The sequence below is a fragment of the Procambarus clarkii genome, chromosome 9 (assembly GCF_040958095.1).
Source record: "Procambarus clarkii isolate CNS0578487 chromosome 9, FALCON_Pclarkii_2.0, whole genome shotgun sequence".
NCBI lineage: Eukaryota > Metazoa > Arthropoda > Malacostraca > Decapoda > Cambaridae > Procambarus > Procambarus clarkii.
Window position 1 is genome coordinate 26,186,563 of NC_091158.1, and position 26,690 is coordinate 26,213,252.

A 26,690-nucleotide genomic window follows, 5' to 3' on the forward strand; every position below is an offset into this window, starting at 1 on the left:
GGAGGCAAACCCTCAGCAGTTTAAAGACCAACTAATGAAAATAGAACACTGCTTGCAAAACCTCACTAATCCAGCTCCGAACATCATCCTGCTTGGGTGTAACGGGGGGTGGGGGAAATAGCTCTATCTTGTCCATTATTCCAACCCCCAGTTAACTAACGAGGCCGGGGGGAAACAGCTCTCTCTAGTCCGTTATCCCGTCCTCAGTTAGCTAACTATTCTAGAGCCCCTCCAGAGTTCCTAAGGCAACCTCTCTCGTTCAACACCTTGTAACCTAGGTATTTGACTACCTAGGTGCTAAGACTACAAGGCGCCGTAACTTGATCAGCTACCCGCAACTCTAGAGAGAACTCTAGAACACATTTCACTGCCACAAACGTATAAGAGAAACGAAAGGAAAGAAATGAATAATGAAGTAATTAGTGAAGGTTTGGGGTGAGAGAGGTAGAGAGGTGGGAGGAGCGAGGAGGGTCATTAGTTGAAAGTGAGAGTTTGGAGAGGGTTGGAGGGAGAGGTGTAGATAGATAGAAGTAGAAGAGTAGATAGTAGAAGAAGAAATGCTGCCACCATCCATTCTAGACCATTACATACAAGACAAGGAATGGAACTTGTCTGTATCAAAATATTCTCAAAAGATGTTATTACCATGTATCAACTCCAAACATGTACTCATTAATATCATGAAACCAGTAACCACAGAGGCTTTCTCACCTCAACTCAAAGCTCTAGGGAACAAAGTTAAACACAATTTAAATAATAAATTCATAATTATATTTCACATGAAGTATCATAATTTAGCAATTCAATTAAAATGTTCCAGTTTAATATGCAAAGAGAGTCATCATCCAAGAATTCGAGAACCCTACAACTTGACTGCCCCTGATCATCACACAACATATGTAAACACGACCAAGTCACCTTAATGTTCAACTCACCAAGTGTCTGCCTATAGCTGGATAGAGGGGGGAGGGGGGTCTGTAGTTGACAGAGACTGTCCCGCCCTGCCGGCAGACAGCCTCCCTGCTAGGCCGTCTTCTCTCCTCTGCTGGCTGCTGTTCTTCTCCGTTAATGCTCTAGAATCGATAGCTCTCCGAGTATATATTGGGGAACCTAGTAACTAACTCCGCCCACAAGTAGATAGCCTCAGGCACTCTACCAAGCCACTCCTTAAACGTCGACATGTTTGAAAGCTACCAGGCTCCAATTATAAGATTAGCAGAAGCAAGGTGAAATTCTCATGGGTGACCTCAGGTCACTTGGTGGTCATTAACTCTTAGAGGTGTGAGATTCAGGCCGCCAGAATGGCGCCAGTCAAATCCTTGTCTGTGACTCATGTATCTCTATGTATTTTAAATACAACTAAACCAAACACCTTACAGTTTTACATCGAGACTTTAACCTACGGCACCTGAAATGGAAGCACCTGGCTAATACAGTAATATTAGAAAGAATACCAGGAAGTAGCCTAAATGAACAGGCACATGCAAATGACCTGCTACGGATGTGCGACAGGTTTGCCTTAAACCAGCAAATAGTAGAACCAACTAGGAAGGAGAACACGCTGGACCTCATTTTCACTAATAATGATGAATTGATCAGGAACAAAATGATTACAAATACCTGTTACTCAGATCACAACTTAATAGAAGTTATGACAACCATGGGGAGTAGACCTTCAAAACCAGTCCAGATTCCCGGTGGAGGAGATTTCAGCAAATTCAACTTCAATAACAAACAGATAAACTGGGAGCAAATAAATCAGGACTTCACAGAAATAAACTGGGAAGAACAGCTAGAAAATGCAAACCTGAACCAGTGCCTGGAAAAAATAAGCTCAATAGCACTAGAAATATGTTCAAACCGCATACCCCAAAGAAAAAAGAGAAAGAGATGCAGACTGGAACGGGAACGTCGTTCCCTATATAGGCGAAGAAAACGAATCGCGGAACAACTTGAGAGTCGCACCCTATTTGTGCTTGGGGTTCTACTACCCAAAATCACTTACGTCCTCTAATTACCCAACACAAAGCCGCTATTAGAACAATATCCAACTCTGGCCCCAGACATCACTCGGTACCCCTACTCAAATCTCTTAATATGTTAGATATTAAGTCACTGCACATTCTCTCATGTGTATTATACATATATAAAACGCTAAACTATAATGCCAATCCTGATCTTAAAAGCTTCATAGAAGGTTGTAACAGAACCCATGAGCACCACACCAGAAATAAATACAGTTTTGATATTCCTAGAGTACGTCTTAATCAAACTAGAAATGCTCTGCAAATCAAGGGGCCCAGAATGTGGAATGACCTTCCCAACCATGTTAAAGACTGTACCTCTCTCAACCAGTTTAAGATAAAAACTAAACACTACCTAATAAATTCCCTGTAATCTACCTCACTTCTCTATTGTCAACCCATGTCTGTTATTTTCTTTTTTTTTTTTTTTTTTTCTTTTTTTTAATAAACACTGTTTGTCAACCTGTTGTATTTGTGCTGCTTTTTCAGTCATGTTCCCCCTTTTTTTTTATCTTTATTTGTATTTGTTCTCAACATCTTTTATTCTTTATGCTCAATTAGTATTAAGTTCTAGATATTAATGTTTTTCTTGCCCGAAACGCATTGCGTAATAGTGGCTTTAGGCATTGTATGTACTAGCTCTATCTATATATCAATCCATTAATGTAACATCACTTGTATGTATATACCTTACCTGAATAAACATCTGAATCTGAATCTGAATCTATCTCAAGAACGGCGAAGAAGGTTAGGTAGAGAAATAGAAACAATTGAACTCAAGCTACAAGAATCATACAAAACCCAGGAGAGGCAAAGAGAGCAAAAGGCCATCAGTGAAATAGAGAGAAATCCGAAATATTTTTTCTCCTATGCAAAATCAAGATCAAAAACCACATTTAGTATCGTCCCCCTGTGAAAGGGAGATGGAACTTTCACCGATGACAACAAAGAAATGAGCGAGTTACTGAGGAAGCAGTACGACTCTGTTTTCAGTGAGCCATTAAACGCACTAAAGATTGATAACCCAAATGAATTTTTTATGGATATGATACCAACATCAAATCATATATCAGACGTCACCCTATCCCCACTAGATTTTGAAGAAGCCATAAACAGTATGCCTATGCACTCTGCACCAGGCCCGGATTCTTGGAACTCCATATTCATCAAGAACTGTAAAAAACCACTATCGCAGGCCCTCCACATTCTGTGAAGACAAAGCCTAGATACTGGCGTTATTCCTGATATACTAAAAACAGCAGAGATAGCACCACTTCATAAAGGAGGAAATAAGGCAGAGGCAAAAAATTACAGACCGATAGCACTAACATCGCACATTATAAAAAATTTTGAGAGAGTGCTAAGAAGTAAGATTACAAAATACATGGAATCACAGCATCTCCATAACCCCGGACAACACGGTTTCAGAACAGGGCGCTCTTGCCTGTCGCAGTTGCTGGACCACTATGATATGGCATTAGATGCTATGGAAGACAAACAAAACGCTGATGTAATTTACACAGATTTCGCAAAAGCTTTTGATAAATGTAATCATGGCGTTATTGCACATAAAATGCGTTCAAAAGGAATTACCGGAAAAATAGGCAGATGGATCTACAATTTCCTGACCAACAGAACCCAATGTGTAATAGTCAACAAAATAAAATCCAGCCCATCAACCGTGAAGAGCTCAGTCCCCCAGGGTACTGTGCTTGCTCCAGTACTTTTTCTCATCCTCATTTCGGACATAACAATAATAATAATAATAATAATGTTTATTTAGGTAAAGTACAAACATACAAGAAATTTTTATAAAGATTGGTGGACTTATAGATAGAGCTAGTACATACAATGCCTAAAGCCACTATTACGCAAAGCGTTTCGGGCATGAAAAACTTAAATGACTAAAGCTTAATACTAATTGAGCAAAAAGAGTAAAAAGAAAACATGAAATGAAAACATAGCTGAAAAAGCAGCACAAATACAATTCTGTCGACAAACAGCGCTCTGTTTGTCAAAAAAAAAAAAAAAAAAAAAAAAAACAAAAAAAAAAAAACAGACATTGGTTGACAATAGAGGGGTAAGGTAGGTTACAGGGAATTTATTAGGTAGTGCTTCGTTTTTATCTTAAACTGGTTGAGAGAGGTACAGTCTTTAACATGGTTGGGAAGGTCATTCCATAATCAGGGTCCCTTGATTTGTAGAGCATTTCTAGTTTGATTAAGTCGTACTCTAGGAATATCAAAACTGTATTTATTTCTGTTGTGGTGCTCATGGGTTCTGTTACAACCTTCTATGAAGCTTTTGAGGTCAGGATTGGCATTACAGTTTAACGTTTTATATATGTATAATACACATGAGAGAATGTGCAGTGACTTAATGTCTAACATATTCAGAAATTTGAGTAGGGGTACCGAGTGATGTCTGGGGCCAGAATTGGATATTGTCCTAATAGCAGCTTTGTGTTGAGTAATTAGAGGACGTAAATGATTTTGGGTAGTAGAGCCCCAAGCACAAATACCATAGTTGAGATATGGATAGATAAGAGAGTAATAGAGAGTCACCAGGGCAGGGCGTGGTACATAATATCTGATCTTAGAAAGAATGCCAACAGTTTTGAAACTTTTTTTGATATATTTAGAATGTGGCCCTGGAAATTCAGTTTGTGGTTAATGAGAATGCCAAGGAATTTGCCATCTAATTTGTTACAAATTTGGGTATTGTTTATTTTGAGATTTATTTGATTAGAGGCATAGACAAGAACACAACCTATAGCACTGTATCATCCTTTGCAGATGACACTAGGATCTTCATGAGAGTAGGCAACATAGAGGACACGGCAAACCTCCAGTCAGATGTAGATCAGGTCTTTCTATGGGCTACAGAAAATAATATGGTGTTTAACGAAGATAAGTTCCAGCTCATGCGCTATGGAAAAAATTAAAATATAAAATCGGAAACCACGTACAAAACTCAGGCAAATCATGACATAGAACGAAAAGGCAATGTAAAGGATCTGGGTGTACTCATGTCGGAAGACCTTACCTTTAAAGAACACAATAAAGTAGCCGTCACAACTGCAAGAAAAATGACAGGTTGGATAACAAGAACTTTTCACACTAGAGATGCTATACCGATGATGACACTTTTCAAAACGCTTGTGCTCTCTAGAGTGGAGTACTGCTGCACAATGACAGCCCCTTTCAAAGCTGGAGAAATTGCCGACCTGGAGAGCGTGCAGAGATCCTATACTGCTAGAATTCACTCAGTAAAACACCTAAACTATTGGGACCGACTAAAGAGCCTAAATCTGTACTCCCTTGAGCGCAGGCGGGAGAGATACATAATAATTTACACGTGGAAAATGTTAGAGGGGCTGGTCCCAAACCTGCACACAGAAATAACATCACATGAGACCAGAAGACATGGCAGGATGTGTAGAATACCCCCGTTGAAAAGCTGAGGTGCAACAGGTACTCTGAGAGAGAACTCTATCAACATCAGAGGCCCGAGACTGTTCAACACGCTTCCGCTACACATAAGGGGCATAACTGTTAATCCCCTCACAGTGTTCAAGAGAGAACTGGATAAGCACCTCCAAAAGATACCTGATCAACCAGGCTGTGACTCATACGTCAGGCTGCGAGCAGCCGCGTCCAACAGCCTGGTTGATCAGTCCAGCAACTAGGAGGCCTGGTCGACGACCGGGCCGCGGGGACGCTAAGCCCCGGAAGCACCTCAAGGTAACCAAGTACCTGAGTGGTGAGACTGGAAACCCCTACGGTTAATAGTAGACTGGAAGAGGTTATATCATTGATGGCTACATATTGGTGTCTGTCACTAAGATAGGATCGGATATAGTTCAGGGCAAGGCCACGGATTCCATAATGATGGAGTTTAAATAAGAGGTAGTTATGGTTAACAGCATCAGGTCAATGAAGAGTCCAATCGGAAACTCATGTTTATCAAGGGTTAAGTAGATTAAGTCAAGCAGACTGACAATTGTCCATTTCATGTGGTCTCCATCTCATGTTGGTCTCCGAATGCATGATAGAGCTGATAAGTTTGCCAAAGAATCTGCCTTTAAAAGAGACGTTGAGTGTAACCTTGGAGTGTCAATGAGCAGTCTAAGAGCAGCAGTACACCGAGAACTTCAACAAAATCCATTGCAAATGATATTCCATCTTCCAGTACTAATATTCAGGATTATCTTACAGGTAACTAGCCACAGTCTCTGTACCTAATGCCTACTAATGCCACTGATGTTACTGACATAATCCTTTTATTTATTTATTTATTTATTTATTTATTTATTTATTTATTTATTTATATATATATACAAGAAGGTACATTGGGTTTGTGAGAATACATTATACATTGCATTGTGCAATACATTGTGAGAAGCCTATTAATTCCACTGACGTCAATGAGATAATCTTTTCCCTTAAAACCAAGTCTAGTGTTAGTTTAGTTCATTTATTATGCACCCCATACCCATCTTGTGGGCGGTAGTGGAAAGGGTTACAGAGGCACATAATGGGCTCAGGGACTGAACCCCACAATTCATTTAGCTAAGCACCAACTTTAATTTACAAAAAAAGCCTCTAGATCTTTAGCCCCTGCTATTGCTTTGCTCTTCAACAAGTCACTTGAACTCCAAACCTTTCCAGATATTCTAAAAAAGCGAGAGTAACGCCTGTACACAAATGTGGTGATCTCACAGATGTTAACAACTACAGACCTATATCAATCCTGCCAAACTTGTCAAAAAAATTTGAAAAACTAATCTATAGGCAGCTTTACTCATATCTAGCTACACACAATATACTTAGCCATTGCCAATATGGCTTCAGACCCAAAAAAAGCACTAACGATGCACTTATTAGTATGCTTAACTCGATTCATAGAGCTCTTGATAAAAATGAGTTCCTTGTGGGGTTATTTGTGGACCTGCGTAAGGCTTTTGACACTGTCAACCACCAAAACCTTCTTCTTAAATTACATCATTATGGAGTCAGAGGCCACTCCCTGCAATACCTCAAATCCTACCTTACTGACAGGCTCCAATATGTTTCTGTGAATAATACAATTTCTCCCACCCTACCCATCAACATTGGTGTTCCTCAGGGCAGCATACTTGGCCCTCTCCTCTTTCTCATCTACATTAATGACCTTCCAAATGCCTCCCAACACCTCAAACCAATTCTATTTGCTGACGACACGACCTTCATTTACTCCAGTCCTGACCCCCTTGCTCTAAATGCCACAGTAAATACTGAGCTAAATAAAGTCCATCTTTGGCTAACTGCCAACAAACTCACCCTTAACATTGACAAAACTTTCTATATTCTGTTTGGCAATAAATCCTCTAATCAAATAAATCTCAAAATAAACAATACCCAAATTTGTAACAAATTAGATGGCAAATTCCTTGACATTCTCATTGACCACAAGCTGAATTTCCAGGGACACATTCTAAATGTATCAAAAAAAGTTTCAAAAACTGTGGGCATTCTTTCTAAGATCAGATATTATGTACCACGCCCTGCCCTGGTGACTCTTATTACTCCCTTATCTATCCATATCTCAACTATGGTATTTGTGCTTGGGGCTCTACTACCCAAAATCACTTACGTCCTCTAATTACTCAACACAAAGCTGCTATTAGGACAATATCCAACTCTGGCCCCAGACATCACTCGGTACCCCTACTCAAATCTCTGAATATGTTAGACATTAAGTCACTGCACATTCTCTCATGTGTAGTATACATATATAAAACGCTAAACTATAATGCCAATCCTGATCTCAAAAGCTTCATAGAAGGTTGTAACAGAACCCATGAGCACTACACCAGAAATAAGTACAGTTTTGATATTCCTAGAGTACGACTTAATCAAACTAGAAATGCTCTACAAATCAAGGGACCCAGAATGTGGAATGACCTTCCCAACCATGTTAAAGACTGTACCTCTCTCAACCAGTTTAAGATAAAAACTAAACACTACCTAATAAATTCCCTGTAACCTACCTAACCCCTCTATTGTCAACCCATGTCTGTTTTTTTTTTTAAATCAACACTGTTTGTCAACCTATTGTATTTGTGCTGCTTTTCAGTCATGTTCCCCCTTTTTTTATCTTTATTTGTATTTGTTCTCATCACATTTTATTCTTTATGCTCAATTAGTATTAAGTTCTAGATATTAATGTTTTTCTTGCCCGAAACGCATTGCGTAATAGTGGCTTTAGGCATTGTATGTACTAGCTCTATCTGTACATTGATCCATTAATGTAACATCACTTGTATGTATGTACCTTACCTGAATAAACATATTTATTTATTTATTTATTTACATTGGATAGTACAGTATTTACATTCTTGTAAAGCCACTAGTACGCACAGCGTTTCGGGCAGGTCCTTAATCTAGCAGATAATTTTAAGTAGGTAATTTCTATCAGAATTGATATATGATAAAGATACATTACAAGAGAAAAATGAGATGAGAGAACTTAGTAAGTATATTAAAGCACATTGTTATATTAAAGCTTTGATTGATTACATTGACAGCTTGATTAGTAATTTAAACAAGATTAATAGACACCATACAGCAGATTGACAGCACATATAAGACAGCAATGATCACAATGGTAAAGATGTTCAGATTGGGTACATAAAGATTGGGAGACTGGGTAGCAATAGATACAGATAAACAAGATTAATAAACACCATACAGCAGATTGGCAGCACATATAAGAAGACAGCAATGATCACAATGGTAAAGATGTTCAAATTGGGAACATAAAGGTTGGGACATTTTATACTTTAATCTCAATTAGTATTAAGTTTTAGTCTTAATGTTTTTCCTGCCCGAAACACTTTGCGTAATAGGGGCTTTAGGCATTGTATGTACTAGCTCTATCTATGAATCCATCAACTTTTGTATTTCACCTTGAATGCATGTACTTTACCTGAATAAATATTTGTATTTGTATTTGTAAATGATGGAGTGCGAAAAGATACGTGAATTTAGAGACAATTCTATAACCAATGTTCCAGCGATGTGTCAATATTTCATTCAAAATTATCTGCTACCAGAAATTTTAGCCAAATATCCCCAGTTTGCTAACTGTAGGTAGTAACTAAGTGATTGTAACCTATCCACCGCTGCCCACTGGATGGGGGGCGGTGTGCAGGACAAACATATAAATTTTGACACTAGCTCTCCACATATGTCAGTTGCTTAATTTAGAACCTGTACTTGAGGTCGATCTCGAACCCATTGTTGATGTGACGACTTATATTGAATTTTGTAACTAGCTCATCAAGATTGTAACTTGCTTAGCTAAATGAATTGTGGGGTTCAGTCCCTGAGCCCATTATGTGCCTCTGTAACCCTTTCCACTACCGCCCACAAGATGGGTATGGGGTGCATAATAAATGAACTAAACTAAAAACTAAAACTGAAGCAAAGTGAAATCGACACCAGTAATTCCATCTATCATCATACTATTATGCATGAGGAGTCACACATCAACGGTTCCTCTAATAAAATCAGCAGACTTCTAGATGTTAATTCTCATTCTCTGCTGATGTAGACCTGACCAAAAGTAAGCTGTGTCAGCAAAATTATTCGCATACCCTCCGTCACTATGTGATGGAGTGCGAAAAGATATGTGAATTCAGGGACTATTCTATAACCAATGTTCCAGCAACGTGTAAATATTTCATTCAAAATTATATGCTACCAGAAATTTTAGCCAAATATCCCCAGTTCTCAAAGTGCAGGTAGTAACTAAGTGATTGTAACCTATCCTGCTTCAATGTTCTGCTCTGAAACTCTTCCTGGACAGATGTAATAGGACCCATTATCACCACACCAGAAATAAATATCTCTTTCATATCCCCAGAGTCAAACTTATTCTGTGTTAACACTCTATGCAAATAAAGGGATCCAGTCTATGGAACTCACTCCCTATTGAATTGAAAAGCTGTCCAACTTTTGCGTCATTCAAAAACAATACTAAAAGTACCTAATTTCATCTTCATAGTTTTTTACCTTTTGCTTTAAAAATTGCACTGTATCTATTGCTACCCAATCTCCCAATCTTTATGTACCCAATCTGAACATCTTTATCATTGTGATCATTGCTGTCTTCTTATATGTGCTGTCAATCTGATGTATGGTGTTTATTAATCTTGTTTAAATTACCAATCAAGCTGTCAATGTAATCAATCAGAGCTTTAAAATACGAATGTGCTTTAATATACTTACTAATCTCTCTCATCTCATTTTTTTTCTTGCAATGTATTTGTTATCATTTTATTAATTCTAATAGAATTTACCTACTTAAAATTATCTGTTAGATTAAGGACCTGCCCGAAACGCTGCGCGTACTAGTGGCTTTACAAGAGTGTAATTACTGTACTGTGCTATATATTCTCACAAACGCAATGTACCTTTTTGTATATATAAATAAATAAATAAATAAATAAATAAATAAATAAATAAATAAATAAATCCACCGCTGCCCACTGGATGGGGGATGGTGTGCAGGACAATCATATTATTTGTTTGATATGGAACTCAGTCTATGGAACTCACTCCCTAATGAATTGAAAAGCTGTCCAACTTTTGCGTCATTCAAAATCAAAACTAAAAAGTACTTAATTTCATCTTCATAGTTTTTTACCTTGTTGCTTTAAAATTGCACTGTATCTATTGCTACCCAATCTCCCAATCTTTATGTACCCAATCCGAACATCTTTACCATTGTGGTCATTGCTGTCTTCTTATATGTGCTATCAATCTGCTGTATGGTGCCTATTAATCACGTTTATATTACCAATCAAGCTGTCAATGTAATCAATCAGAGCTTTAATATACCAATGTGCTTTAATATACTTACTAATCTCTCTCATCTTATTTTTTAATCAATTTTTTTACTCATTTTTTACTCAAATCTCTGAATATGTTAGATATTAAGTCCCTGCACATCCTCTCATGTGTATTATATATATATAAAACGCTGAACTGTAATGTCAGTCCTGACCTTAAATGCTTCCTAGAAGGTTGTAACAGATCCCATGAGCACCACACCAGAAACAAATACCTGTTTGATATTCCAAGAGTACGGCTTAGTCAAACTAGAAATGCTTTACAAATCAAGGGACCCAGAATGTGGAATGACCTTCCCAATTATGTTGAATACTGTACCTCTCCCAACCAGTTTAAGATAAAAACTAAGTACCACCTAATTAACTTAATGTAACCTACCTCACCCCTAAATGTCAACCCATGTCTTCTATTTTATACAATGCTGTTTGTTGACCAAATTGTATTTTTGTTTTTTCTGCCATGTTCCCCCCCCTTTTTCCATTCTTTTCTTATGTTTTCTCAACACAATTTATACTTTAATCTCAATTAGTATTAAGTTTTAGCCTTTTATGTTTTTCCTGCCCGAAACGCTTTGCGTAATAGTGTCTTTAGGCATTGTATGTACTAGCTCTATCTATAAATCTATCAACTTTTGTATCTTACCTTGTATGTATGTACCTTACCTGAATAAAAATTTATTTATATTGATAATGGCTTGGCGCTTTCCCTTGATAATTCCTTCCTTCCTTCACAAAGGAAAGGTGTTGGATATCAGAGGTCCTCCTGTTGGTATCGAGAAGTTGATTGATTGATTGAAGTCGCATTTTTCACGGAATGGTCAATGGACAGAGAGAACTGTTGTTGCGTGTGTGTGGCAGACTTGAGACTTAGCCTACCAGGGGAGTAGCTGGTTCAGTGACCCGGAACACTGTCAAGGCTGAATCATGTGGTAGTTACGAGGGGAGTGGTAGGGTAATTATGAGGAGAAAATTGGGGTAAAACAGGTATGTGAGGGTAAGTTGAAGAAATTATGAGGATAAAGCGCCAAGCCAGTATAAATACATCACTTGGAAGGAATAAGAGGACCAGGAGCTGAGAGGGATGGCTTGACTGAGGTGGTGGCTTGACTGAACAATGTAATGTTATATAGGTCAAGATCAGCAGAGCTGCCCCCTGGACGTGCTGACCCGGGGTGCGTGAACGCCAACATCCCGCGGGAGATGACAACAGTGACCTACCAGTCCATCAACGACGCAGTGGCCTTGGTGGTCAGACGCTCGCCGGGGGCGCACTTGGCGAAATGCGACATAGCAGAGGCGTTCCGGATCGTCCCAGTCAACCCCAGCGACTACCACCTACTCGGCTTCGCCTACGGAGGGCGGTACTACTACGAGAAAATGCTCAGCATGGGGGCGGCACCCTCCTGCAGGATCTTCGAGACGTTCTCCGACGCCCTGCAATGGATCCTCGCGGAGAAGTTCGGCGTGCAGGATGTCAAGAAGGTGCTGGACGACTTCCTCTTCGTGAGTTCTACGTACAACGAGTGTTTGTGGAGCCTACGGGTGTTCACTGCCCTCTGTGAGCGCCTGGGCGTTCCCCTGGCCCCCCACAAGACTGAGGGCCCCTGCCCTGCCTCACCTTCCTTGGACTTGAAATCGATGCCCGACGTATGGAGACAAGGCTGCCGGACGACAAGAGGACGAAGTACATGGCTGCAGTGGAAGACGCTCTGCGGGCCGAGAGCCTTCCCCTGCGGGACCTGCAGGGGATTATCGGCAAACTGCAATTCGCCACGTCAGTCATACCGGGGGGACGGGCCTTCCTCCTCCGACTTCACCCGCTCACACGAGGTGTACAACGTCCCTCACGCCTCTGCCTGCTGGACGCTGAGGCGAAGCTCGACTTGCGGGCCTGGCACACTTTCCTCGGCACATTCAATGGGATAACGGTTTTTCCACCAGACGGTGGATGGGGGAGCGCCACGGCCCTCGCGATGTGTGCGGACGCCTCATCCAAGGGTTACGGACTCACACTCGGAGCGACCTGGTTCAGGGGTACCTGGCCTATGGACTGGAGCCGGCTCAACATTGCGCTCCTCGAACTTTACCCTTTCTACATGGGGATATCTATCTTTGCTCCAGTGTTAGCAAACAAGAGGCTTATGTGTAGGTCCGACAACGCCGCTGTGGTAAACGTGCTGCAATCTCTGTCCGCCAGGTGCCCCCTCCTCATGCAATTGGTCCGGCCACTGGCAATCCTCCTCCTCACCCATAATATTACGCTTCTTCCATCACACCTCCCGGGCAAGTTAAACGGGGTTTGTGACGCTCTTTCCCGGTTGCAGGTACTGCTGCCCTCGTTCCTGCGAGACGCAGGACTCGCCGAGAAGCCAACCGCAATCCCGCAGCACCTCCTGGCCTGCAACTTCACCCTGAAACTGTAAGGACGCTGCTCGACTCCCTGCAGCCCGCGACACGGCGAACGTATCAACATAAGTGGGCGGAGTACGTGGCGTATGTATCGAACGACAGGAGACGGGAGTGTCCCTTCGAGGCCTCGTCCACGACACTGGCGAACTTCCTGCAGTCGCTGCTGTCTCGAGGTTTGGCTTTCCGCTCTCTCAGCGCCTACCTTGCGGCAATCGCCTTCATGTTCAAGCTGCATGGTAGGGAGGATCCTACTCGCCAGTTCCTAGTCACCCAACTACTTAAGGAAGCGCGCAACAAGGCCCAACGGCTCCCCGCACGACGATTGCCAGTGACCAGACGACTATACTGCATCAACTACTGGGGGCCCTGCGAGGTGTCTGCCGCTCGACTTACGAGAAGACCTGCTACCGAGCGCTCTTCTCCCTCGCCTTCTACGCCTGCCTCTGGCCAGGGGAGGTGACCTATACGGGGAAGGGGCAACACACGCTACGCTTGGACGAGTTAACTTTATCGCGGATGGGGATCGACATCGCGTTTGCCTCCTACAAGCACAGTTCAGGGCATACCCCCACTTTAACCCTAAGTGCAGACCCCTACAGCAAGTACTGCCCGGTCCGTGCCATGGCGAACTACATAAGACGACGGGGCATGGAACCAGGCCCTATCTTCCTAGGCGAATCGGGCGCCCCGGTCACCAGACAAGATTTCACATGGGTGCTCCGTGCTGCCGTTCGAGCACTAGGCCTGCCTCCAAACGATTATGCTCCGCACTCCTTCAGAATCGGCAGGGCCACGCAGATGTCCAAGGATGGCCTGGCGCCGGCAGCAATCAGAGCAGTCGGCAGGTGGAAAAGTGATGCGTTCCACTCCTACGTCAGGCAAGACGTCATTCCATTACCTAGATAACTTACTTCTGCGGCCAGCGGGCACCTCGCCCTTCGGGGGGTGGGGTACCGGCTTCGCTGGCCTGCGGAGTGGGGGTGCTGCGCCGGATCCCCAAGTCTAGGGCTGCCCACAGCTACTTACCATATGTCAAGTGCTCACTTGTAGTGCAAGTTGGGGGTTGTAGACTTTACATGTAAACTAGGCACTAGCATATCATTACCCCTGGCCGACCCCTCACAGTGTTCAAGAGAGAACTGGATAAGCACCTCCAAAGGATACCTGATCAACCAGGCTGTGACTCGTACGTCAGGCTGCGAGCAGCCGCGTCCAACAGCCTGGTTGATCAGTCCGGCAACCAGGAGGCCTGGTCGACGACCGGGCCGCGGGGACGCTAAGCCCCGGAAGCACCTCAAGGTAACCTCAAGGTAACCTGGAAATTCTTATCTATTCTTTTCTATGCCCTCTGTGTATACAGAATATATTTTATTCATACTGTACTGGCTGTGCCACTCAATTAACTCTGGCATTGTTTTTAATTATAGTATTAAGCTGATTGCGAGTACTGCAACATTGCTTCGGCTAGCTGGCACTAGGCACGGTTAATGTCCTACGACTTCTTCCCTTAGTTGCATCTTTGCAGTACTGGCATTCTACTCAGTCATGTTACACGACATCTTTTATATTATGGTACAGCAGTTGCTCTTTAAACATTATTTAATAAATTAAGGTCCCCCCACTCCTGGCTTGTTTTTTCTCCCCGATCAGAAATAAAAATAAAAAAGGGGGGAACATGGCAGAAAAACAGCAAAAATACAATTTGGTCGACAAACAGCATTGTTTAAAAATAACAGACATGGGTTGACATTATAGGGGTAAGGTAGGTTACAGGGAGTTAATTAGGTAGTGCTTAGTTTTTATCTTAAACTGGTTGAGAGAGGTACAGTCTTTAACATGATTGGGGAGGTCATTCCACATTCTGGGTCCCTTAATTTGTAGAGCATTTCTAGTTTGATTGTTTCCCGCCAAACACACACCGAAACTACGACGTTGGTACAACGTTCGAGCAAGTTTTAACACCTCCTAACCAGTTATAACAACCAATATAGCAAGTTGTAACAACGTTCTAATATGTCATAAACACGTTAAGCCAAAATGTAACAACTTTATTACAAGTTGTAACAAGCGGAAAATAGAGACAGTTTCGGTTTGTGTTTCCAGGGTTATGTCTGCCGGATTGCCTCCTTTATGAATTGATGTTACTCTTGCTTTTTTAAGGATATCAGGGAAAGTATGACACTCTAGAGATTTGTTGAACAGCAAAGCTATGGGTGGAGCAAGGGCATGGGAGGCACTTTTGTATACCATAGATGGTATTTCACTAATGATCCCAGCTTTGGTTTTTAGTGAGTCAATGATGGACACAACATCTATAAGGCTGACTGGTTGAGTGGGGGATTTGGGGAGGACAAAGGGATGGGGAAGGGAGGGAATGGTGGGGAGGACGAGGGGACGGGGGAGTGGGAGACGGTGGGGAGGAGGGGACGGGGAAGTGGGGAATGGTTGGAAGGACAAGGGGACGGGGGAGTGAGGAATGGTTGGGAGAACGAGGGGACGGGGGTGGGGAGGACTGGGAGACAGGGGAAGGTTGCTGTGGCTCAGCAACACACATGCGTTGCTGAGCCACAGCAACTGGCCGGGTACAGCTAGTGAATACATAAACGTGCGCAGGTCAGGAGGCAGAAGTCAGAGCCACGTGCAGGGGTCAGGAGGTAGAAGTCATTGCTTCATGCGAGGGTCTAGAGGCAGAAGTCGGAGCCACATGCGAGGGTCGGGAGGCCGAAGTCGGAGCCCCATGCGAGGGTCGGGAGGCAGAAGTCAGAACCACGTGCGAGGGTCGGGAGGCAGTAAACACTGAGTATGGCGGAGAGCGGACGTCAAGTACTGGCGCTCTATAAGGCGCTCCTCCGGGAGAGTCGTAAATTCACATCTTATGGCTACAGGTGAGTGATGGAGGGCGAGGGAGCAGACTCCTGGGCTCTGGCCTTCTCTCATAAAACAGCAAACTGTACTAATGTTATGGCATGCATGCATCAGGATGCGTAGCATTGTTTAAAGCATTTTCAGGTGAGGGTATGAAGGCTGTGATGGCCGTCTTAGTGTGTAGTGTGACCAAGCCGGGGAGCACAGGCTGCGGGGGCACAGTAAGGAGGCACAGGCTGGGGACACAGGCCAGAGGGCACAGTGTGTGGGCACAGTAAGGAGGCATAGGCTGGGCGACACAGGCCGGAGGCACAGACCGGGGAGCACAGGTTGGGGACACAGGCCAGGGGGGTACAGTAAAGAGGCACAGTAAGGAGAGACAGGCTGGGGGCATAGTCATGGGGCACAGCCCGGGAACACAGGCCAGGATGCACAGTATGGGGACACAGTAAGGAGGCACAGGTTGGGGGAGGGGGGAAGCACAGTAAGGAGGCACAGGCCAAGGGGCACATTAAGGAGACACAGGCTGGGGGCATAGTCAGGAGGCACAGTCCAGGGAACACAGGCCAGCGTGCACAGTATGAGGACACAGTAAGGAGGCACAGCCTGGGGGGGGGGCCAGAGTAAGAGGGCACAGGCTAGGGGGCACATTAAATAGGCACAGGCTAGGGGGCATAGTCAGGAGGCACAGTCTGGGGACACAGACCAGGGGGAACAGTCTGGGGACACAGACCAGGGGGAACAGTCTGGGGGCACAGGCCAGCTGAGGAAAATTCCTGATATTCCTACACTGGCCGTCTGACCCTCATTTTTTTGTCTCAAGTATTTTATTTATGGGTACACATAAATGTTTTATTACTAATTTTGGTAATTTTTTAGACTTTCTGAAAGTCACTTAACAGTTTATTTTCACAATAATATGCTTTACTTTCATAGTCTGTCATGACTTTTGTATTCATTTTATGGACATTTAGCTTCATTGTTATGCACCTCATAAAGTATCCTGTGTATGGCAGTGAAAAAGGCTATAGAAGCACATACTTGGCTCAGGAACTGAATCCCACAATTCATTTAAGGGGCCAAGTCCCCGGATTTAAAAAATTGTTGTAGGGTATTCATAATTTATTATCCTGATACATGTGAAAGGTGCTGCACATAGGCCAAGTTTCAGCATCTCAGCCTAAATAGAGACGGAGAAAAAAAAAAAAAAGACGAATTTTTCAACCATGTTCAAAAAATTTCACAGCCCACAATTGTGAACCAAAATCATTTATAAGACACTCAGCTATGACCTTACTATATAATAAAGATTTGCATGTCACATTATTATCCCAGATGTATTTAGTGCAATAATACAGATTTTATAAAAGTTTCCCAAAAACGTATGCAACAAAATGAGGTGTATCATTATTTATAAAATCAATAAATCTACGTAGATAAGAATAATGACATGCGTTTATAGAGGCGTATTTTCTACATATAATGTGCAAGTTTCATTTATTTATTTATGCATATACAAGAATGTACATAAGGAATGTGAGGATACAATTATGGTAATTACAGTCTTGTAAAGCCACTAGCACGCGCAGCGTTTCGGGCAGGTCCTTAATCTAAGAAAATTTTAAGGAGGTAAATACTTGCAAAATTTATAGACAAAAAAATGATAACAGATTACATGGAATGAAAAAAAAAAAAAAAAAAGATGAGAGAAAATTATAGGTACAGTATATTAAAGCACATAGGTAGCTATGATTGATTGCAATGACAGCTTAAAATGGTAGTTGACAACAAATTGGTAGGCACAATACAGCAGAAACAATATAAGATTGATTGCAATGACAGCTTGAATGGTAGTTGACAAAAATTGGTAGTCACAATACAGCATATGGCTAGCACATAAAAGAAGACAGCAATGAACACAATGATAAGGTTGTTTGATATTACATAAAAATTAGGAGATTGGGTACCACTAGGTACAGAGCAAATTTAAAGCTCAGTGTAGGAAACTAAATAGATGAAGTTAGGTACTTTTTGGTTTTGCTTTTAAATAAGGCAAAAGTTTTACAGTTTTTCAATTCACTAGGGAGTGAGTTCCATAGACTAGGTCCCTTAATTTGCATAGAGTGTTTACACAGATTAAGTTTGACCCTGGGGATATCAAAGAGATATTTATTTCTGGTGTGGTGATAATGGGTCCTATTACATCTGTCCAGGGAGAGTTTCAGAGCATGGTTTGCATTTAAGAACAGGGTTTTGTAAATGTAGTTGACACAAGAGAATGTGTGGAGGGAGTTAATATTTAGCAAGTTTAGAGATTTAAACAAGGGAGCTGAGTGTTGTCTGAAAGCAGAGTTAGTTATTATTCTGATAGCAGATTTTTGCTGTGTGATGATGGGCTTAAGGTGGTTTGCAGTGGTAGACCCCCATGCACAGATACCATAATTAAGATAGGGGTAGATTAGTGCATAATATAGTGAGAGGAGAGCAGAGTTAGGAACATAATATCTGATTTTGGAGAGTATACCAACTGTCTTAGAGACTTTCTTAGTTATGTGTTGAATGTGGGTGCTGAAGTTAGAGTCTCTTGTCTAGGAATAGGCCAAGAAACTTGCCATCATTTTTATTACTGATGTTAATGTTGTCTATCTGTAGCTGAATTGCATTTGATGATTTGCTTCCAAATAAGATGTAGTAAGTCTTTTCGATGTTTAATGTTAGTTTGTTCGTTGACATCCATAAGTGGACTTTTTTTAATTCATTATTCACAACATTATTTAGTGTATGTGGGTTGAGGTTTGAGTAGATAAGGGTAGTATCGTCAGCAAACAATATAGGTTTGAGAATATTAGAGACATTAGGCAGATCGTTTATATATATAAGAAATAGAAGAGGTCCTAAGATGCTGCCCTGTGGCACTCCAACGGTAATTGGTAGAGTGGAAGAAGTTGTATCATTGATGGTTACATATTGGTGTCTGTCACTAAGATAGGATCGGATGTAGTCAAGGGCAAGGCCTCGGATTCCATAATGCTGGAGTTTAAATAAGAGGTAGTTGTGATTAACAGTATCAAAGGCTTTTCTTAGGTCAATGAAGAGTCCAATCGGAAACTCATTTTTGTCAAGGGCTGAGTAGATAATGTCAAGGAGACTAATGATTGCATCATTGGTACTCTTTTGGGACCGGAAGCCAAACTGGCAGGGGCTGAGTATGTCGAATTTTACGAGGTAGGAATAGAGCTGTTTGTAAATAATTTTTTTCAAATATTTTTGATAGAATGGGTAGATTTGATATTGGTCTATAATTGTTTATGTCCGCCGGATTGCCTCCTTTATGGACTGGCGTTACTCTTGCTTTTTTGAGGATATCAGGGAAGGTGTGACACTCTATAGATTTGTTGAACAGTAGTGCTATGGGTGGGGCAAGGGCATGGGAGGCTCTCTTGTACACAATGGACGGAATTTCACTGGTGTTCCCTGCCTTGGTTTTTAGAGAGTGTATGATGGACACAACATCTGCCGGGCTGATTGGTGAAAGGAGAAGAGAGTTTGGATAGCTGCCTGAGAGATATGTGTTAATATGTGTCTGAGTCTGTGGGATTTTACTGGCAAGATTAGCACCAACCGATGAAAAGAAACTATTAAATTCATTTGCCATTTCTAAATCAGTTGACGGTATATCCCCATCCTTGTAGAGTTTTATTTGGTTATGTGAGTGTTGTTTAGTTCCTAGGATACTAGAGATAGTTTTCCAAGTGTTTTTCATGTTACCTTTTGCTTCATTGAATCTATTCACATAATATGCAAGTTTTGCCTTTCTTATGATACTGGTAAGCATTGATGAGTACCTTTTAGCTACTTCCCTTGAAACTAGGCCAATCCTAACTTTCTTTTCATATTCATGTTTCTTGTTGATTGAGTTGAGAATGCCATTTGTGAGCCATGGATTGTTTAATCTTTTGTCAGTTACTTGCTTTGTAAGAAGGGGACAATGAAGGTTGTAGAGGCTTAGAGTTTTGGAGAGGAAGAGGTTAGCTAATGAATTTATATCATGGGTATTATTGAATTCAGAATCCCAGTTAATATTGTGAAGTGCCTCTGTAAGATTGTCTAAAGCTGATTCACTGTGTAGCCTAAATGAAAATTTCTTGCTTTTTGGTGGTGTTATGTCCATGTTCGCTATGAGAAAGGTAGGATAGTGGTCAGTTGTTCTGTCGTAGATTATACCAGATACAAGGGGAGCTGTTATGTTTGTCCATATGTGGTCCAAGGTAGTGGCTGATGTTTGAGTGACTCGGGTAGGTTTGGTGATAGTGGGGATTAGCATACAGGAGTTCATGCTGTTAAGGAAATAGTCAACTTGAGAGCAGTTTTGTTGACCCAGGTCAATATTAAAGTCTCCTCCCAGAATGATGTGGTTTTTGTTGAGATTGTTGTTTATAATAAGATTCCTTAGGTTGTCTGAGAAAGAAGCTATGTTAGTATTAGGAAATCTATAGATGGCTCCAATAGTCAAAGAGGATTTAAGGGATTTAATTGTAAACTGAACAAAAGTATATTCACAGTAGTCATCTCTGTCACTAATAACACTGTTGCAGATAAATGTATCTCGGTAATATATAGCTGTGCCACCACCTTTTTTATTAGGCCTACAGTTATGAATGGCTTTATAACCAGCTAAGTTGTAGAGTTGGGTATAGTCTTTATTTAGCCAAGTTTCTGTTAAAATAATGAACGATAGGTTAGTACCTAGTGCTGTGAGTAGTGCATTTAAATCGTCAAAATGTTTACCAAGTGATCTAACATTTTGGTTATAAACTGATAGATAGGTGCTATTTTGGAGTTTGTTTTTAGCCTGGTGTGCTGTGAAATACTTACAATAATGATGATCAATGTGCTGGTTGGTATAGATATGAGACAGAAGATTTTGATCAGGATCAATATCAGTGTGCATAGAGATGCAGAGGGATCACGATACAAGATACACGATAAAGCAAAACACAAGAATAAAAGCAGATACAATAAAATAGTAACAATTTAGAAGTAAAATAAAGATCCAATAGATAGCCAGGGAGGACACAGAAGTTAGATAAAATAAAACACAAAAAATCAGTAGAGACTGACAATATAAATGTAAAATAAAAAATAATAAGAAAAATAATAATAATCATAAAAAAATGATCTTGAAGATAATTAGCTTAGTAATGGTTAATTAACAGGGTAATAAAAAGCCCTAGGTTTAGTGACAAGGGGATTAACTAAGAACAAATAATTAAGAGTATAAAACAGGCAAAGATGACAAACAAAAAATAAAGTAAAAATTAAAATAAAAATAAAAATAAACACCTTTGGAAAGGAAAGGCAGAGCTTAAGTACACTTTGGTTGTATGTGAGACTACAAATTATGTTCTGGTTATTCAGCTGATATCCCACAGTCATCCAGGAAAGAAGTGAGGTGTGCCTCAGTGGTTATGACATAAGTTTTTCCAGAGTCAGTCTTCCTAGCTATTATTTTACCATCGCGCACAAAACAATGTTTAATAGCAGTGGATCTATTGCGAATTCCACGTAGTTTAAATAAGAGATTTTGTCTGAATCTGGTAAGACATTCGTTCACATAAACCTTGGATTTCCTAGCGACTGCAGCAGTGATAAGGTCTGACTTGCGGGAGCAGCTATCCAACTTCACGCGTATCCTTCTGTTGTTTGCACCAGATGATTTGGTACCCACTCTATAAGCTGACTTAATGTCTCTTGCTTCGATTGAATAATTCAACTTAGTACGCAATTCCTGGATCACGATGGCAGTACAGTCTTCTCTGTCAGTTTCATGGGGAAAATCCTGTGATGAGATGATGACAGAATCAAGGAGCTTAAGTTGGTCTGATTCGTCTTGGGTTGCAGTTTGTTGCTGTTGTAGGGAGTTAAAGTGGTTCTCTAACTTTTGTAACATCTCTTCTTGCTTCTTAGAGGTTTCTGCTGGTTTAAAGTTAGTAACCGAGATCCGAAGAGAGCTTAATTCATGTTCGAGGTGGCCGACTCTGGCAGACAGATCTTGGTTAGCCTTGTGCATTGCCAAAGCATCACTCTGAAGCTTCATTATCAGGTCCGACTGCTCTCGGATTATAGACTTTTGGTCATCATGTATTTGAGTCAATAATCTGAGCCATGGATTATCAGCGGGACGCTTAAAGTCAGTACATGGGGAGGCAGCTCGTTTAAGTTGCTCCATATGGTTACATAACTGTTGTAAGGCTCGAGTCAGTGACGACGCTTCAATCAGCTGAGAAGGTTTGTTATTGTTGACGCAGGGAGGGTCGGTACTCCCCCCGGTAGCCCCTAAGGGGGAGACAGCCGCATTATTCCTGTTGCTAGCTGGCTGGTTGGGTTCATCCTGATAGGTGTGCTATCATTCTTTACGGCCTTGCCGAGCTTAGAATTGTTTAGCATGGTAGCAGCAGAGATGTATACAGCAGATGGGGTAGACTTGTTGATATGGCAGCAGCAAACGTCAGGTTAGCTTCCTCCAGGGAGCAACACTAATGAGGTCGAGATGAGGTAGTAGGTTAGGTTTTGTCGAATATTTCGGTCACATTTAGGTCACTGGGTACTTAGCTGCCTTCTGGGGTTGTTACATCATGTTAGGGATGTTGTGGGCTCAAGGAGCAGCTGATAAAGTTGGAGGGGGAGCAGGGTCGTCAGGAGCGGATGAGCGTTCGAGCGTATGATCATGTAAATAGAATAATAAATAAAGGCTGTGAAATTTTATCTAGTTTTAAAAGTTGGAGTTGCGTAGCGCGCTCTCTAAAGTTTCTCAACCTGCGGTCACTCGTGAGTGGTGATTTACGCATTGCGGCCAGCTCGTATGGAGAGCTCGCATGCATCTAGCTGTCAATGCTTCTCTCTTGTTCGTTTGGTAAGTCATATTGCAGTACAAATAGCTAAAAATCCAAAATAGCATGTTCTGGGAGATATTGTGTGAGCGCGTCAGCATACATCCTCTCTCCATGAGAGACACGCAGTCACTGACTGCACCACCCTCGTGTCAGACCATATGTTGTGTTGCCATATGGTTAGTTTATATTCATTTTATGCATAACATGTTATTTTCAACGCTATTACGAAAAATAAGACATCTACAACGTAAGATACAATACCCCGCGGCGTACTCACGGCGCGAGGACCAGATTCACGAAAGTTGCAGCGGGAAATTTGACTCTAATTACGTTATTTTTCAAGATATCATTAAACGGTTTGGACCACAGTGTTGCCAGAACGTTGTAGTATTTTTCGTAATTTTTCGTAAATATTCCATTTTTCATCGGATTTTCGGGTGACTTGGCCCCTTAAAACATAAGAATACAGGAAACTGCATAAGACCTATTGCCCCATATGTGGCAGCTCCCATTTATATCCACTCAATTTTTTTTTTTTATTCATATATACAAGAGTTTACCTGCTTGATGGGGTTCTGGGAGTTCTTCTACTCCCTAAGCCCGGCCCGAGGCCAGACTTGTGAGAGTTTGGTCCACTAGGCTGTTGCTTGGAGTAGCCAACAGGCCCACATTAATATTATATAAATTATTATATATCAACCAGTGCATATAAATCCACCACAGCTCTGTTGGTCCAGCACACACTGGAGAAAATTATCTAGTTTTCTTTTGAAGATGTCCATGGTTGTTCCGGCAATATTTCTTATGCTCGCTGGGAGGGTGTTGAACAACCGCGGACCTCTGATGTTTATACAGTGTTCTCTGATTGTGCCTATGGCACCCCTGCTCTTCACCTGGTTTTATTCTGCATTTTCTTCCATATCATTCACTCCAGTATGTTGTTATTTTACTGTGTAGATTTGGGACCTGGCCCTCCAGTATCTTCCACGTGCATATTACAGTATTTGATATCTCTCTCGTCTTTTAGATCTTGCATTCTTGTACAGAGAGATATTATTGTACAAGCAGATAAAGATAAATCACGACTGTTGATACTGGGGGACTTCAACTTTAGAGCAATAGACTGGGAGGCCTATGAAGCAAGAACGGAGGACTTTTGGACATGCAGATTTGTGAACCTCATTCTGGAGACATTCTTGTATCAACACATAAAGCAAGCCACAAGAATGAGGGAAGGAGATGTACCGTCAGTACTGGATCTAGTATTCACCAGGAAAGAAGAAGAGATTTTTGACATCCAGTACCTTCCTCCCTTGGGAAAGAGTGATCACGTCCTGTTAGACATTAAATATGCTTTAAGATATCATCTAGAAGAAAATGGGGACATTGAAACAGTTGATAAACTCGATTTAAGGAGAGGCAACTATGGGAAACTTCAAATTTTTTTTAATGAGTGTAATTGGACAGAATTGTTGCTAGGCAGGGAAGTAAATGAAATGTATGCCAAATTTTTAAAACTATACGAGGAAGGCACACAAACATTCATACCAAAACAGAGATGCAGGGCCAGAAAACAGGATTGGTTTGACAGAAATTGTGAGAGGGCAAGAGACCAAAAGACACAAAAATGGAATCAGTATAGGAAGAGGCCAAACCCCCAAACATACCAGCGATACAAAGATGCGAGAAACAACTATACGGCAGTAAGGAGAGAGGCAGAAAGAAATTTTGAAAAGGGGATAGCGGATAAATGTAAAACAGAACTGGGCCTATTCTACAAATTCATAAACAACAAATTGCAGGTAAAGGATAATATCCAGAGGTTGAAAATGGGAAACAGATTCACGGAAAATGAAAAGGAAATGTGTGAAACATTAAATGAAAAGTTCCAAAGTGTGTTTGTACAAAATGAAATCTTTAGAGAACCAGACACAATAAGAATTCCAGAGCACAACATAGAGCGGATAGAGGTGTCTAGAGATGAAGTGGAAAATATGCTCAAGGAGCTCAGTAAGAACAAAGCAGCTGGCCCAGATGGAGTTTCACCATGGGTTCTGAGAGAATGTGCATCTGAGCTCAGCATTCCAATTCACCTGATCTTTCAGGCATCCCTGTGTACAGGAATCGTAGCAGACATGTGGAAACAGGCTAACATAGTTCCAATCTACAAAAATGGCAGCAGGGAAGACCCCCTCAATTATAGACCTGTATCATTGACAAGTGTAATAGTGAAAGTATTGGAAAAACTAAACAAAACTAAATGGGTAGAACACCTGGAGAGAAATGATATAATATCAGACAGACAGTATGGTTTTCGATCTGGAAGATCCTGTGTATCGAATTTACTCGGTTTCTATGATCGAGCCACTGAGATATTACAGGAAAGAGATGGTTGGGTTGACTGCATCTATCTGGACCTAAAAAAGGCTTTCGACAGAGTTCCACATAAGAGGTTGTTCTGGAAACTGGAAAATATTGGAGGGGTGACAGGTAAGCTTCTATCATGGATGAAAAATTTTCTGACTGATAGAAAAATGAGGGCAGTAATCAGAGGCAATGTATCGGAATGGAGAAATGTCACAAGTGGAGTACCACAGGGTTCAGTTCTTGCACCAGTGATGTTTATTGTGTACATAAATGATCTACCAGTTGGTATACAGAATTATATGAACATGTTTGCTGATGATGCTAAGATAATAGGAAGGATAAGAAATTTAGATGACTGTCATGCCCTTCAAGAAGACCTGGACAAAATAAGTATATGGAGCACCACTTGGCAAATGGAATTTAATGTTAATAAATGTCATGTTATGGAATGTGGAATAGGAGAACATAGACCCCACACAACCTATATATTACGTGAGAAATCTTTAAAGAATTCTGATAAAGAAAGAGATCTAGGAGTGGTTCTAGATAGAAAACTATCACCTGAGGACCACATAAAGAATATTGTGCAAGGAGCCTATGCAATGCTTTCTAACTTCAGGATTGCATTTAAATACATGGATGGCGATATACTAAAGAAATTGTTCATGACTTTTGTTAGGCCAAAGCTAGAATATGCAGCTGTTGTGTGGTGCCCATATCTTAAGAAGCACATCAACAAACTGGAAAAGGTGCAAAGACATGCTACTAAGTGGCTCCCAGAACTGAAGGGCAAGAGCTACGAGGAGAGGTTAGAAGCATTAAATATGCCAAAACTAGAAGACAGAAGAAAAAGAGGTGATATGATCACTACGTACAAAATAGTAACAGGAATTGATAAAATCGACGGAAGACTTCCTGAGACCTGGAACTTCAAGAACAAGAGGTCATAGATTTAAACTAGCTAAACACAGATGCCAAAGAAATATAAGAAAATTCACCTTCGCAAATAGAGTGGTAGACGGTTGGAACAAGTTAAGTGAGAAGGTGGTGGAGGCCAAGACCGTCAGTAGTTTCAAAGCGTTATATGACAAAGAGTGCTGGGAAGACGGGACACCACGAGCGTAGCTCTCATCCCGTAATTACACTTAGGTAATTACACATATACTTATATATATATATATATATATATATATATATATATATATATATATATATATACATATATATATATATATA

The 26,690-nt window shown here is 41.2% G+C and overlaps 1 protein-coding gene across 1 annotated transcript in view; it reads left to right on the forward strand.

The window, feature by feature from the left end:
* The first annotated feature begins 16,052 nt into the window (after nt 1-16,052).
* bcn92 (LYR motif-containing protein bcn92) overlaps nt 16,053-26,690 on the forward strand; it is a 57,069-nt gene continuing 46,431 nt past the window's right edge. Inside the window, exon 1 of the mRNA XM_045754933.2 lies at nt 16,053-16,214. Coding sequence (XP_045610889.1) covers nt 16,132-16,214 — 83 coding nt within the window. The 5' untranslated portion in view covers nt 16,053-16,131. The remainder of the gene's footprint in view (nt 16,215-26,690) is intronic.